We start from the raw sequence: 16407 nt of genomic DNA, 5'->3' as shown, positions 1-16407 counted from the left end.
ATCTGATGTGACAATGACTGCCTGTCCTCTGAGGGCTACAGGACTTGCCCAGTTGGGAAACAGCCAAGCAGTAAGTAATTGTTGGCTTTAGATCAGAGAGGATTGGCTGTAAACATAACTCGATATATAACATTTCCTTTAAAAATAAGTTCCTAGCCTTGAAGTATAAGATTGAAGATTAGGCATGCGTCTTTGACTTATGTTTTTATATCTATATAGACACATATTTACAGTTTTATATTGTACTTTATATCTAAATAGGCATCAATGTATTTGATATTGTACTTATTTTATCTCTTTCTCAAAGATAATTTAAGTGGAATGATAAAAACTTTGGAGATACATTTTTTTCCAGCATTCTAACCCAGAAGACTGCCATTCATTCAGTCGATGGACATTTACTGAACATCTATTATGTACCAGACATTGTGCTAGATGCTGGACATAGAGATGGGAGATGAAGTGTTCCTAGCAGGACAGGAGGGGTGTATGCTCAGTCTGAACTTGGTGGGAGAGTTTCAGGAGAAGCTGCCTAGGAGAGCAGACTCCTTATCTGAGTCTTGAAGTGTTAGCTGGACAAAGTGAAGTGGGCTTAGGCCAGACATCCAGGGAGAGAGAACAGCATGGCATGGAAGCGGGGAAAACTCGGCACATTAGAGGAGTTCCAGGTGGCCAGAGCCTAGGTGTCAGGGGAGATGGCTGAAAGGTAAGGCTAAAATTTGTAGGGGCAAATCATGATTATCCCAGCATGCCACTCTAGGAAGACTGAAAATGACACAAAATAGTAATTACAGTTATTCTCATTTCCTATTTATTGAGCACTTGCTGTGTGCCAGGCACTGTGCTAGGCACTCAACATACCAATTTATTCCCCACAAGAGCCCTATGAGGTAGGTTCTGCTTTAAATGGATAAAGTATACTCCATTGGGAAAAGGAGTCCACAAAGAGACTAGAACCAAAAGGGAAGTAGGAGGAGAACAGAATGGCCTGGCCTTATAGACGTCAAGAGGGAAGGAGTTTCAAAGAAGGATTCATGTCCAGTGCTGCCGAGAGGTCAGTAGGATAAGGACTAAACCACTAGCGGGTGAGTGGTGACCTTAAGAGGTACAGTTTCAGTAGAGTTAGGGGACAGAAGATTGCTGCAGCACAAGGGTGCAGATGCAACACATGAATGGGGATAGCGATTGTCAACTGCTCTTTTAAGAAGACTATTTACTTTTTTTTTTTGACCACAAGGCGCAGCATGTGGGATCTTAGTTCCCGACCAGGGATTAAACCCATGCCCCCTGCAGGGGCAGCATGGAGCCCTAACCACTGGACCACCAGGGAAGTCCCTAAGAAGACTATTTAAGGAGGAGAGGGCTAGCAATAGGTAGAGGGAGTCAGAGGATTCTGTTTTGGGTTGCTTCGTTGGTTTTAAAATGAGACAGACTTGAGCACGTTTTTGTGCTGAGATGTCAGAGTGAGCAGAGGGTGAGATGTGGACGGCCCAAGAGTGAGGGATCACTGATGAAAAAAGGTCACTGTGCAGTTAGCAGGAGATGGGGGGAAGGCCTGGCCTTGCCTGGGAGCCCAGAGGAGGACATTAAAGATGGATGTGGATGCCGAGAGGGTGAGCTGGGAGTTTCAGCTCATGGACCTGTTTTCTCCGCGAGTAGGAACCCAGATTCTCTGAGAACAAGGGGTGCCCCTGAATACCTGACTTATGATATGTGTATTTCTATAATACGTTTAAGCATACGTGCCATAAGCAGATTTCTCCTGCTGCTGCTCAAGTGGGGAGTTAGATTCAGGGGGAAAATTGTGTACTGTGAACCCTGAGTGCTCACTGACCTACAGTCTGTAGTTTGCTCTATTCTCAAGGGACTCCGTGGACAGGGCCAGCTGCCTTGAATTGACTTCTTCACTCATCTTTGCAGCTCTCTCCTCCTCATAAAGGCAGACACACTCTGTTTCTTTGTGGAGAGCAGCCCTAAAAGGAAAGCCCACTAAAAGCAACGACTGGTGTTAGACCTGCAGAAAGTGTGAGGTCATAAAGGGCCAGAAAATAATGGCTGGGGATAACGTGGATGGGGTGAAATGTAGAACTGGGTGATAGTTGGTATCTATGGTAAAAAGGAAAGAGGAATTTATTAAACTGTTTCAACAAGTTGTCTAGTTAGTGCAAACATTGCTTATGGAGTAAGAAATAAAGCTCTAGTGTAATTTGGAAGGTGATCACTTTCGGAGTTGGGATATGTCCAGGAAACAGAGCAGAAGAAAGTCAGAAGCCTGCACAAATGTTTCCTTATTGTGCAGGGGATGCACTGGGGACAGACAGGTCTCACACATGAAAGGGGACTTCTGTAAACCTTATTTTGTTGTTGAAAAATATAGTTATTTTCTTTAGTGATAGCGTTCAGTGTTTTTAAATTTGCTTCTTAGCGTGGGTGTCTGTATATTTTCCTTCGGCTGGAGGGTTGTATGAGGAGGGGAGGTTTCATCTGAAATTAGTGACCAAGTTGCTAAATGTTTTTGCTATCAATCAGTCCAGTGCTTGATACAAACATCTCTCACTTAGACACACACAAACACACACACACACAGCCACGCACACGCCAGCTATGTGTCCTTCCTTCTCCCCTACTGCCTGCTCCCAAGTCAGAAAGTAGAAAAAGAAGGAGAAAACCTGGAAATCTCCTGGAGGGACTCACGGTGCTCCAGGGTGCAGTGCCCAGCGAGGCCCACTCAGTGAGGCCAGACCCTGGCAGCTGCTTCCAGAAAGCTCAACATGGAAATCGATGCCCTTGCCATGTGTACACACCCTTTGTCTCCCCTGCACTCCAACTGCTGTCCCATGTCCAGACCTTTTTCTCATCTCTCAACCCACCTTTGTTACCGGAATTTTGGGGATAGTTCTGAGATCTGATACCTCAGATAACGGCAATGTGTGGAGATCCTCCCTCCCTCCCTCCCTCTCTTTTTTTCCTTCTTTCCTTCTTTCTTTCTGCCTTTCCTTTCCTTTGCTTTCTTTCTTTCCTTCCTTCCCTCTTTCTTTCCTTTCTTCCTCCCTCCCTCCCCACTTCTTCCCTTTCTTCCCTCCTTTCTTTTTTCTTCCTTCCTTCCTTTCTTTCTTTTCCTTCCTTCCTTCCTTTTCTTCCTTTCTTCCTTCCTTTCCTTCCTTCCTTCCTTCCTCCCTCCCTCCCTTCCTCTCTCCCTCTCTCTCTCTCTCTCTCTTTCTCTCTTTCTTTCTTTTTCCCTAGCTTTTATTTTACTGGGATATACAATGCATTTACTGGAGTACATAAAACATATGTATACAGCTTAGCACTTTTTTATTATAACACACAGGCAACTGCCACCAAGTAAAGAAAAGGGATACTACTGGCCCCTCAGAAGCCCCTCTCACGTCCTCACCCAATCACAGCCCTTAGTATCCTACCTCCCCACCCACTCCTTCACACACAAGTAATTACTTTAAAAAAAATTTTTTTTATATTGGAGTATATTTGATTTACAATGTTGTGGTAGTTTCAGGTGTACAGCAAAGTGATTCAGTTATACATGCACACATATCTATTCTTTTTCAGATTCTTTTCCCATATAGATTATTACAGAGTACTAAGTAGAGTTCCCTGTGCTATACAGTATCAATAGGTCCTTGTTAGTTATCGGTTTTACATACAGTAGTGTATATATGTTAATCTCAACTTCCTAAGTAATTATTATCTTGACTTAATGGGACTCACTTCCTTGCTTGTCTTTTTGTGTTGTCACTTAAGTATATTTCCTTAAACAACAGAGTTTAATTTTGCTTGTTTTGGAACTTTTTCTTTCAAAGTCTTTGATCCTGATTCTTTCTTTCAGTATTATAAGGTTCATCCACATTGTTGCACGTAGCTATGCTCTCCATTGCATGAACAGACCACCACATTTGAACTCCATTCTATTGTGACGGTCATTGGACTGCTTGCAGTGTTGAGCTCTTGTGAACATAGCTGCTTGAACATTCCTGTACACGTAACCTGGACACAATTTAGAAGTTCCCTCAGGGCATGTATCTGGGAGTGGAGCAGCTGAGTCATAATGTGTCCTCATTATTGTTATTGAACAATAATGGCTACCATGTGAGAATTGGCTACCATGTGAGAATGGCTACTGGCTACCATGTGAGAATTCCTCTTTCCCACATCCTAGCCAACATTCAGTGTCATCTTTCACCTTTTGGTTCTAAACTTCTGTTCCCAAAATAGATTCTTCTACTAAAATCGACTCCTCCAGGTCTGTGGGTCTCACCTTCTGTTTCCCACATGGCTTATAACAGAGGATATGCACACTTGTGGCCTCCTGCTGTGAGCACGCCCAATCAGAAGGTTATGAACAATCCCCAAGTGAGAAAGCCAAAACCTCAGATGTATTCTGGTTGATGTAACACAAATAAATCACTTGGGGCTGTGGCACTTGATTATTTAAAAGCAAAACAAAACTGTGACACACCTCTAAAGTGATCATGTCACACTTGTGCGTCCTGACACTCTGGTTGAGAACCATTGTCTTTGTTGGCTGATATTCTATTATTTCAGTAGCCTTGAGCTTGAACGTACTGACTACCTCTTCAGTGCAAAACCATGACCAGCCAGCGTCTTTCTCTACCACAGCTTGCCCCTCACAAATACCACCAAGGGGACAAAGAGAACAATGGTTAAAATGTCCCAATAATGAACCCTCTTATACTGTTGGTGGAAATGTAAATTGATACAGCCACTATGGAGACCAGTATGGAGGTTCCTTAAAAAACTAAAAAAAGAGCTACCGTTATGACCCAGCAATCCCACTCCTGGGCATATATCTGGAGAAAAACATGGTGCGAAAGGATACATGCACCCCAGTGCTCACTGCAGCGCTGTTTACAATAGCCAAGACATGGAAGCAACCTAAATGTCCATCAACAGAGGAATGGATAAAGAAGATGTGGTACATATATATGATGGAATATTACTCAGCCATAAAAAAGAATGAAATAATGCCATTTGCAGCAACATGGATGGACCTAGAGATTATCATTCTAAGTGAAGTCAGATAGAGAAAGACAAATATCATGTGACATTGCTCATATGTGGAATCTTTAAAGAATGATACAAATGAACTTATTTACAAAACAGAAACCGACTCACAGACTTACAGAACGAACTTATGGTTACCGGGGGGAAGGGTGAGGGGAAGGGTTAGACTGCGAGTTTGGGATTGACATGTACATACTGCTACATGTAAAATACGTAACCAACAAGGACCTACTGTATAGCACAAGGAACTCAACTCAATACTCTGTAGTAACCTAAATGGGAAAAGAATTTGAAAAAGAATAGATACATGTATATGTAAAAAAAAAAAATTCTAAGATTAAAAAATAATTCCCAGTAATGGCACAGAGTCCAGGGCTTGCCCTCTGGGATGTGATACTCAAGGGACATGTTCTCTCTGGTGCCCCCATAGGGTTGGACCAGCTGACCTGGACCTGGCCAGCAGCCGTGTCCTCCATCGCAGTCACCCCGCCATCCTGGCTGACCAAGACAATGTTTCCCTTCAAGGTGAGCAAATGGATGGAACTTGCCTGCTTCCACTCACTGGTGGTCCCCTCATCCAACATTCGCCAGGAGAAACTAATCCACAAGCTGCAGGAAGACAAGGTGTTTCGGGAAGAGAGGAGACACTTCCGTGAGAAGATAGAAGGCTTCAGGGAAGAGATGTGGAATTTCCGTGGCAAGATCTGCACTTTCAGGGGCCAGATCTTGGGCATTTGGGAAGAGGAGAGACCTTTCTGGGAAGAGGAGAAAACCTTCTGGAAAGAGGAAAAAGCCTTCTGGGAAATGGAAAAATCTTTCTGGGAAGAAGAGAAAGCCTTTTGGAAAAAGTACCGAATCTTCTGGAAGGAAGATAAGGCCTTCTGGAAAGAGGACAATGCCTTGTGGGAAAGAGACCGGAACCTCCTTCAGGAGGACAAGGCCCTGTGGGCGGAAGAAAAGGCCCTGTGGGAGGAGGAAAGAGCCCTTCTGGAGGAGGAGAAGGCCCTGTGGGAGGATAAAAAGGCCCTCTGGGAGGAGGAGAAGGCCCTCTGGGAGGAGGAGAAGGCCTTCTGGGTGGAAGGGGGCGCTCAGGTTGCGGAGGAGCAGAGGCTGGCAGGGGGGCACCGCAACGCCAGTGGGGGGCCCCGGTCGGCAGCCTCCTGCCGGGGCAGGGCGTGAGCACAGGAGACGAAGGGCTGGGGGGTCCTCACCGATGGACTGGGACTCGAGTCCGGGGTGACCCCATGTGCTGAAGAAAACACGCTCTTATTTGTCTCCTGGCTTCAAAAGATCTAATAAAGTTCTGAGGAGAGGTCTGGAAAACCAACTTCTGTGCGGAGGCCAGCTGCATTTTTCCAGGTTTTGTGATTCTCAGAGGTCGTACTCCCGTCCTCCAGGCTGCTCTGCTGTCCACCGAGCTTGGCTCCGCGAGCAGCTCCCCGTGAGCGCGGCATGTGAGGGTGGGTGTAAGTGGAGACCCTGGACTCTCCTGAAGAGTCAGAACGGGGTGGGGGTGGGGGTGAGGGCGACGCCAGCAAGAGACACGTAGGGACGGAGAGGGGCGGAGATACCTCTGCCTCTGTGGCGCCGCGGGGCAGTCCCTTCTCCTCCACCCTGGGCAGTCTTGGAGGCTGCGAGCGGGCTGGCAGCTTCCCAGAAAAGGCTGCAGCGCTGTTAACAGTCCACCCGTGCTTTGTCCTCACCTGGGAGGCCACTCAGAACACAGAGGCAGCATCCCCCCAGCGGTTCACTCACTCACGGATCCAGGCTTCCACCAGACTTCTCAACTGCCCATTCTCTGTAGCGTGAGAAAGGGGCGTGGCATTAGGCTGAGGCTCTAGAGCTCCGCCCACAAGAGCACTGCCCTTCCCTGATGGAGTCCTGTGGACCAGGTAGGGCCATCTGGGAGGTGTCAGGGAGACCTCCCTGACCCGATACTCCCATTCACGCAGGTCTCACATACCTGTTATCTCTGCATTATCAGTTCCTTCCTTTGTGTTTCCCTCATTCCATTCACTTAAAATTAAAATGCCCCAGGGAGGTAGTACATTAAATGAATGTACACTAATGTGGTCAGCAATTTACATGCCTAACTTCTCCTCTGGGATTAGACCGTCTATATGGGCATTGGTATGGAAGGGACCAGAAGGTGGGTAGAAAGAAATGTCAAGGCCAACATCGCCTGCTTCCCCTTTTCTTGGGCCTGACCCTCACTGTCATTCACGTAGCAACTTACTTTGCCTTTGTGCATCCCTTACTATTTGATAAGCACGTTCACATCTGCCAACTCATGTAAGCTTCACCACAACTCTGTGGGTTGACAGGGAAGGTACATAAACCCATTGTACAGGTGAGGAAACAGAGACCTGGAAAAGTAGAGGGACTGCACGTGGCCAGGCAAGTAGCAAATGGGAGGTCCAGGACTAGAGCTCACACCGTCTGCCCGTTGGTCCCATTCCTTTTCTAACACAGCCGGGTCATGGCACGTGGCTTTAGAGTAGCTCAGCCAATGACGGCATCAGGGCTGGATGAGCCTAAAGCGCCTGGGGATTTCACTGTGGTTTGGGGGGGTGGTCGAGAAACAGGGAGAGGAGGGGACAGGGTCCCCCTAGGTGCGCTGAGCAGATGTCCGGGTACAGGAGAATGGGCCAACCCCAAGAGCACTCTCCATGGCTCCGTGTCACTCTGAGAAAGTTGGGGTTCCTTGCAAGGCCTCTGATCCTCAGGAGTCAGGGCCAGGGCGCTGGGAGCCGCTTTCTCCTTTGCCACAAACCAAGTTTTGCATCCTCAGCTCCCAACGGGCCCCTGGGCAAAGACGTCAGAAGTGGAGGGAATAAGATGCTGGTGTGGAGAATCAGATTTCAAGGCGAGACAGCTAGGGGCCCTCACTCGAGAAGACCTGTCCAGTGCATGGTGTGCAGGATGGTGGGAACCCCAGTGCAGCAAGAGCTGCAGATTCAGCAATTCCAGTGATTCTGCCCCAAACAAAAGCAAACAGATTGTTGATCTTAAGCCCAAAGAAATGTAAACCAGGTGGAGGCAGGAACTGGGAATGTGCATTTCCCCCCCAACAGCATCCCATAGGAACCACTGGGAGAGACAGCTGTCATTTGAAGGACTGGAGGAGGACAGGTGGGTCCCTCTGTGAGTCCACCCTTCTTCCAGGCAACTGACATAAATGTCCACTGTTCCAGCTCTGTCCCCTTAGGTCTCAGTGGTGAACAGACCAGTGCATCCCAGCGTGACGTGCCTAGCTCATCTTTGGGACTTGTGACATAGTTGTATCATCTAATTCAGAACCAGAAGAACAAAGGATCATGAATAACTGATTACTGCTAATAGTCATGCAAGTAGCATGAACTGGTGAAACGGACTTAGCTTATGGTCCGACAGGGATGGCCAGGAGCCAGTGTTACCTCCATCATTTACCAGAATATGACTGTATGAGTTTCCTAGGGCTGCCCTCACAAATTACCGCAAACAACCAAAATGCATTCGCTCGAGGCTGCGGGTCACACTGTTGGCAGTGCTGGGTCTCTCCGGGGTCTCTGAGGGAGGACCCACTCCACGCCACCGTCCCAGCTTCCGCTGGCTACCCGCAGTTGCTGGCGACTTGGAGGTCGGCTTCCGCTAGGGTGGTGGGGACAGAGTGGCTCCTTGACTCTGTTTCTCTGGAGAACCCTGACTGATAGAGCACCTACCCGGGGGGCCCCAGGACAGCCGACCTCCAAAGCCTTGCCGTCGGTCACCGTGTGACACCCACCACAATCAAACCTCTGGAAGAACTTCATGTCTCACTTTTATCCAGAAGTAGAGGGCCAAGGAGGGAAGGACTGACCAATCCTTTAACAACAGGTGGTCTACTGGGAAGCCCTATTTCCTCATTACCAAACCCAGGGCTCTCTACTCTGATGCCACTGGCTGTTTGGCCAGTTCCTCACTCTTTGAATTTCTCAGGCATGACTTAGACCACCATGTTACCCAAACTTTAGGTGCCATATTTTAAGCCTCTCAGTGATCTCCTTAAAGCCCTCCTCTGTCTTGCCTTGGGGTAAGATGTAGCCCAGAAGAAGCAGGGATGAAAAGAGAAGAGGAAGGGATTTCCAGTTAAAGATCACAAACAAATGCATTCACCAGCTTCTACTCCCTCCCAAAATCCCAGTAAAACACGGTAAGGAGATTGTTAAAAAGACGGAAATCCACAAGAACAAAGAATAGGAGAGAAGCCAGTAGCAACCAAAATTTTGAAAGCAGAAAAGCAGATGGATGAATGGAGCTGACTTAGCAGAAACACAGCTGAATTTTCAACTGGCAGTGGGGAAAGACAAGGACCAACCCAATTTACACTGCAGAGCCACCTTCCTCCAGGAAGACACAGGAATTAGCAGGTCAAATACTTCTTGAGGCGTAGGTAAAGGTGGAGCTGATAACGGGAAGACCGGATGAAAGTCTTTTTAAGAAGCAAACTCCTAGGTCCTCTCCCCAATTCAGTAGAGCCGGAGGCTGTAGCTCCTCCGTTATGTAGGAGATTGGAGATTGACTCTTTGAAGAGGACAAAACTCAGGGTCTTAGAACTAGAGATAGCAGGTCTAGCTGAAGATGGTGATACCTTGCTAAAAATGGCTGAAAAGTAAAGATGTACCTGAAAAGTGTTGAGACACCCCACCCAACCCTAGTGGCAGCCAACCTCTAAGATGGCTCCTAGGGGATCCGCCCTCCTGGTATGCATGCCCTGGGGTAGTCGCCTCCCACACTGAAAAGGGCTGATCTGTGTAACCAGTGGGGTATTGTGGACAATGACGGAGTGTGACTGCTGAGACCAGGTCATAAAAGACATTACAGCTTCTGCCTTGCTCTCTCTTAAATCGCTCACTCTAGGCAAGGCTGCTGCCACGTCATGAGGACACACGGGGAGGAAACGAGGCCTCCTGCAGACAACCAGCGACTTGCCAGGAATGTTAAGTGAGCCACTTTGGAAGCAGAACCTCCGGACCCAGGTAGATGACTGTAGACCCAGCCCATATCTCACTGTGACCTCATGAGAGACCTGGGCCAGAACCATTCGGTTAAGCTGTCCTTGAATTTCTAACCCACAGAAACTTTGAGATGATAAAATTTTTGTAACGCAAGGTTTTGGAGTAGTCTGTTATGCAGTAATAGATTAATCTCACACACACACACACACACACACACACACATACACACCACCATTTTTTCTCCACTCAGTTCCCAGAATGCTGGCAGCCAAGCTTTTAGGCAGGAAACTGAAGCATCTTCTCTGGGGAATTTGACCATCCCAGGAGAACAGGCCTAAATGTGTAACACTGAGGACTCACCTGTGCACACAGAGCTTCCAGTCACCTCTTTATTGCCCCCCTTAAATGTGAGCAGATGTCCAAGGATCACCAGGCACTTTAGGTAAGCCTCTAATATGACACGGGCTAAAATGAACAGTTAACTGTAACTTGGAGGAAATAGAGAATATACAGGGAGAGGGAGGCTTTAAAAGAAATAAGAGACAATATTGCATCCCTGAAACAAGAACAAAATGCTAGGAATATTCAGAAAATCCAAAAAGAGTTATTGGCAGTATCACATAGCAGGAATGAAAAGTTCAAGAAATGGGTTGGGGACTTCCCTGGCGGTCCAGAGGTTAAGACTCCGCGCTTCCACTGCAGGAGGAGTGGGTTTGATCCCTGGTCAAGGAGCTTAGATCCCACATGCCACATGGCACAGCCAAAAAAAAAAAAAAGAAATGGACTGGATGGTAAAATTGAAGAACTCTCTGAGAAAGATGAGAAAAGGACAAGAAAACTGGTCAAGGGACGTTAAAAAAAATAGAGGTGGGACAAGGGTCCAGGACGTCCATCCTCCAGATAATGAGATCCAGAAAGAAAAGAAAAAGAATGTAGGGGGAAAAAATTATCAAAGAAATCATTCAAGACTATGTCTCAACACAATTTTACAGATGGAAAAGGCCCAAAGCGCCCAAAATAGTGGGTGAAAACTCATCCGACCAGGACATATCACTATGGAATTTCAGACCACTGGGGGCAAAGAGAAGATTGTCAAAGAAAGACTAGATAAGAGAATATCTTCAGATTTCCCAGCACCACCACAATGGCACATGGAGGACAATGGAACAATGGCTTTAACAGACTGAGAGAGATGATTCCAACTACGGGCTCTACACTCAGCCAGACTGTCAATCAAGAGCCAGCGTAGAATAAAGGCATCTCCAGGCACACAACATCTCAATTTACCACAACCATCCTTTTCTGAGAAGTGCCACCAAAATAGGGAGTTTAGCAAAACAAGGGTAGATATGGGATCCAGGGAACAAGATTCAACACAAGGGTTAGTAGGAGGGAGACCCCAAGGTGACAGCTGTGGCCCAAATCCAGACAGGATCCCAGGACAGACTGGAGCAGGTCTGAAAGTGTTAAAAAAGACTTCTTCAAGAGATGAAACTGAAGAAGTTTCAGTTGATGAAATTGAAACCATAATGCAAAAAGATACATGTACCACAATGTTCATTGCAGCACTATTCACAATAGCCAGGACATGGAAGCAACCTAAGTGTCCATCAACAGATGAATGGATAAAGAAGATGTGGCAGATATATACAATGGAATATTACTCAGCCATAAAAAGAAACGAAATTGAGTTATTCGTAGTGAGGTGGTTGGACCTAGAGTCTGTCATACAGAGTGAAGTAAGTCAGAAAGAGAAAAACAAATACAGTATGCTAACACATATATATGGAAACTAAAGAACGGTATTGATGAACCTAGTGACAGGGCAGGAATAAAGACATAGATGTAGAGAACGGACTTGAGGACACGGTGGGGTGGGGAAGCTGGGACGAAGTGAGAGAGTAGCATTGACATGTATACACTACCAAATGTAAAATAGCTAGTGGGAAGCAGCTGCATAGCACAGGAAGATCAGCTTGGTGCTTTGTGTCCACCTACAGGGGTGGGATAGGCAGGGTGGGAGGGAGACGCAAGAGGGAGGAGATATGGGGATATATGTATACGTATAGCTGATTCACTTTGTTGTACAGCAGAAACTAACACAATATTGTAAAGCAATTATACTCCAATAAAGATGCGAAAAAAAAAAAGATGAAATTGGTGGAATACTTAAAGTGACTGAACGGATTGAGAGGATATTAACACTGCTGTGGGAGAGTTTGAGGGTAAATAACTAACTGGTGAGTAGGGAGAAAACTGAGCAACTGGGAAGAAAGCAATAGTTGTACAGTAATGTGAAACAAAGACGTGTGCAGAAAAGGGAAAATAGCAGTAGAATACTGCACACTCAGCCGTGAATAGCATTCACATAGTTAGGTAAATATAAATACTGATTGTGATCTATCCAAAATTATAATACACGATATTAGAATAAGAGGGGGGATGGTAAATCTGCCTTTTTTTTTTATCGTGAGAAGTCAGTATATAATGCCTAAAATTAAAATGCAAAAAGCAGGTGACACAAGCATATTATTTAGAGCAGTGTTTCTTGCACTTTTGCCTACATCAGCCCCATCCTTTCTCCAGCCACCCAGAATGTCTCTCCTTCCCTGAGCTTGAGCTCCTCAGTGAATCTGAGCTCTTGCACCTGTCACACCTGTAATCAGAAGGGTTCTCCTTCCCTCAGCCTTCACCTTTGCTGAGAAGCTCACACTCATCCTTCAAGGATCAGCCTGGTATCACTTGCCCTAGGTTGCCTTCCCTGACCCTGGGTGGGGATCCTTCTGTGGTCCCTCTCGCACCTGTACCTGCCCTGGTCACTCTGGGCTGTCCTCTCTGGTTTATTTGCCCGAATCCTCCAGAAGACTGTAAAGGTTAAGAGGGCATAGACAATGCATGTCTGAAGGCTTTGTGGCTGCCCTGGGACCCCTGGATCCCAGGATCCCAACACCGTTGGAATACCCTTCTTACGTCTGGGGAATTTCTCACCTTATAAGGGAAGGTCAGAAATTTATTTCCCAGCCTCCCTTGCAGCCATGGCTCAGACATGCGACCCAGGCTCCACCAATCACTCTCATCCATGCCGGACTTCAGTGAAGAAAAAGATGCCAGGCAGAAGTCATCATGTGACAGTGGCAGGAAACGAGTTCTTAGAGACAGCAGAGCTGAGGCCCCGGCAGAAGGGTCCCAGGCAGGGACAGTGGCATGAGCCTCAAAGCCCAAAGCCCAACTGCAGGGATGATAGGGGCTCATCTGGGGTGATTCAGAACAGTGTTCCGGGCAACGTGCCTAGCTGCGTAGCCACTAGCCCCAGTTCTCTGACTATTGGGGAGATTCTGTAAGCAACCTATTATCTTTCAATAAATACTTTGATAAACTAGCTAGAGTGTGTTGTTTTGTTTTTTAACTAAGTACCAGGACAAGATGGAGAGTAACTGTCCCACTTTAGGCTTTATTCTCAGTGCTTAGCAAATCTTGGGCACTTAGTACTCAATACATGTTTAATGATATAGATGAATGAATGAGGGGAGAACACCTCCCCTGAAGTCAGTGACCCTGACCCCTGACTTCCCTGAGGGGAGGAATGTGGATGGCTGTAGGTGCTTCCAGCCCTGCCCCTTCTCAGCTTGGAACCACATATCCAGGTTCCCACTCAGGCCATGCAACCCCAGACCCCAAGAGGTGAAGAAGAGATACCCCGTTGTTCTACAGAGGATACGACGCTGAAGACGTATGACAATCTCTTTCACCCCAGAGAAGGGGAAATCATATGGGTGATTTCTCTCACTCCAGCAGGTGGGTGCAAGCACACGTCATCACTTATTTTCTTTTTTTGCCCACTGTGAGCCCCTCCAGCTGGAAAGACTGGTTTTGCTCACGCTTTAGGATTGTGCTGTCTGTGCACGCCTCCCTCCTCCTCCACACTTGAAATGAGCTTTGGGTAACATAAAACAACGCTTAGCAACAGCCTGACTGGGGCTCAATTGCTAGGGGGTCACTGCACACCGAGCTGCACTTTTTGCAGAACTCAGAGCTGGTTGCTTAGCAACAAAATGCGACGCTGGTTTAACTAGTTCTAGATCTACATTTTCCTAATCAATGCAGGCAGAAGACACAGCTGAGCCTTGAGACGAGCGAACGCTTGCTGACGTTGGTTGAGAGCTCACTCGGCTTTAAGCACTGATCTAAGTGCTGCCCACTGCATGCGTTACGTCTCAGTTAATCCTCACCACAACCTGGTGAGGTAGCACCAGTATTAGCTTCAATTACGAATGAGGAAACTGACCACAGGGAGTCCAGGGTGACACAATCAGTAAGAGGTAGAATGGGGATTTGAACCCAGGTTGTCTCTGCTCCAGAACCCAAGCTTTGGTCAACTAAATTCAAATGGCCCCATTCGGTGGGAACTCCCAGATGCCTTTCCCTTAAAACAGCTAAGGCAGAAAGCTCTTCCAATGGACCAGATGGGCATTCTTCAGCCCCATAAAAAGTTAAGCGGATCTTGGGGACTTCCCTGGTGGCGCAGTGGTTAAGAATCCACCTGCCAACGCAGGGGACACAGGTTTGAGCCCTGGTCCGGGAAGATCCCACATGCCGCGGAACAACTAAGCCCATGAGCCACAACTACTGCGCCTGCGCTCTAGAGCCCGTGAGCCACAACTACTGAGCCCACGCACCGCAACTACTGAGGCCAGTGCGCCTAGAGCCCATGCCCCGCAACAAGAGAAGCCACCGCAATGAGAAGCCCGCGCACCGCAACGAAGAGTAGCCCCCGCTCGCTGCAACTAGAGAAAGCCCGTGTGCAGCAACGAAGACCCAACGCAGCCAAAAATAAATACATAAAATTAAAAAATTTTAAAAAAAGTTAAGCTGATCTTAACATATTCCTTATATCTTAAGAACTCTCATCAATGAATGACCTGGTTTTGATGGCAAGCCCCCTCTACCCCCTGCCACACGCGCGTGCGTGCGCGCACACACACACACACACACACACACACACACACAAAGCATCACCACGAAGATATTCTAATGACAGTTCCCTTGACTCTCCACCCACCTGCCCCTCTCCAAACACAGTAGAGTGTCAACCAAATTCTGACATGGCCCAGGGGACATTTCTTGGCCCCAGTGTCCCTGGGGGGTTTGACCTGGTGCAGGGTGATGGGAGGCTGTGGCTCCACGTGGGGGTCTGCCTGGAGAGAGAGAATTGGGAGGAAAGAGCCTCCTTGCAGGAGTTGCTGACCTGGGGTAACCACACGCCTCTCCAATGCCCACGAACAGTCTCCTGGTGAGACTCAGCTGGCACCCAGGGCACCCCTTACTGAAGGCCCCAGGGAATGAGCCCCCCGTCTCTTCCTCCTCAGCCACAAAGATCTATTTAGACCCCAACTCCAAAACCAAAGCCTTTTACCTTCAACCCTGCCCTTCCTCCACCTTGGGTGTTTAGCCCAAGGCAATTCTGTTCTAGCTGCTTCTCACCGTCTGCCTTTGATCACCTGGGCTGCTGCTTCCTAGCCCAGATCTCTTCTTCTAAGTTGGGGCTTCTCTACGTCTTTTTCATCCTCATCCCCGTACACTCCTCCAGTTTGTTCTTTGCAACTCTCCTGGCGGGGGTGGGGACGCCCTCCAGGAAAGAAGGGAGCAGGAAGGCGACCAAACCACTTGTCAGAGCATTGTTCTATTGGCTTCTGGAACATCTCCCACATCTTCCCTAGACTCTACCATGACCTCTTCCCTTTTGAAAGTCCCTGTTGGGTTTTCCCTTAAAGTGTGGTCATCAGACCGCTGTGGGCCCCTCAGGTTAGGGGACCAGGGAGTCGTGAAATCATTTCATTAGCATACATGTCACCAGTTTGAAACTAAGTTTAACTGTGAGGACCAGAAATCCTGTCGGGTTCTTAATAATCATTACATATGTAGCAACTTACACAGGCTACAAAGATTACCCTGTTCATGTCTTGGGTAATACTCAGTTAACTTCATTTCATATCATTTGCATACTTTCATTATTTACTGTTAAATTTGCGTGTTTGATTTTATTACTGTGTTGTCTTATATCTTCATTTCTAAAATTGAGTAACTGGCTCCAAAGTGGCTTACTAACTGGAATGTGATGGAATGGAGGTGATGTTTTAGGGAGTAACGGGTGGTGAGAAAGTGGGTAACGAAGGGTCTGGAAAAAGTCAACGTTAAGTGTCTAAGTTTGTTATTAGGTATTGGAAAGCCATTAAAGGTTTTTGTCTGTTTGCTGGCATGTTTTTGTATGTGAAAATTTCTTTTGCTATTTATAATCCCAACTAGTTTACAGTAGATGGGATTCTGTCAAAAGAGCAACATTTGTTGGCAGAATACTCTGATGAGTTTGAGGTGCAAGCTGGAGGGCAGG

The 16407-nt window shown here is 47.1% G+C and overlaps 2 protein-coding genes across 2 annotated transcripts in view; one reads left to right on the top strand and one right to left on the bottom strand.

The window, feature by feature from the left end:
* Positions 1–16407, bottom strand: part of TMEM272 (transmembrane protein 272) — an 87409-nt gene that overhangs the window by 49573 nt on the left and 21429 nt on the right.
* Positions 57–6358, top strand: CCDC70 (coiled-coil domain containing 70). The gene is made up of 2 exons (XM_036831663.1): positions 57–70; positions 5474–6358. The coding sequence occupies exon 2, from the start codon at positions 5554–5556 to the stop codon at positions 6220–6222; it is 669 nt and encodes a 222-aa protein (XP_036687558.1). The 5' UTR covers positions 57–70; positions 5474–5553; the 3' UTR covers positions 6223–6358.

The sequence above is a fragment of the Balaenoptera musculus genome, chromosome 18, assembly GCF_009873245.2.
Source record: "Balaenoptera musculus isolate JJ_BM4_2016_0621 chromosome 18, mBalMus1.pri.v3, whole genome shotgun sequence".
NCBI lineage: Eukaryota > Metazoa > Chordata > Mammalia > Artiodactyla > Balaenopteridae > Balaenoptera > Balaenoptera musculus.
The sequence above is the reverse complement of the archived record's forward strand: the minus strand, read 5'-3'. Positions and strand labels throughout refer to the sequence as shown.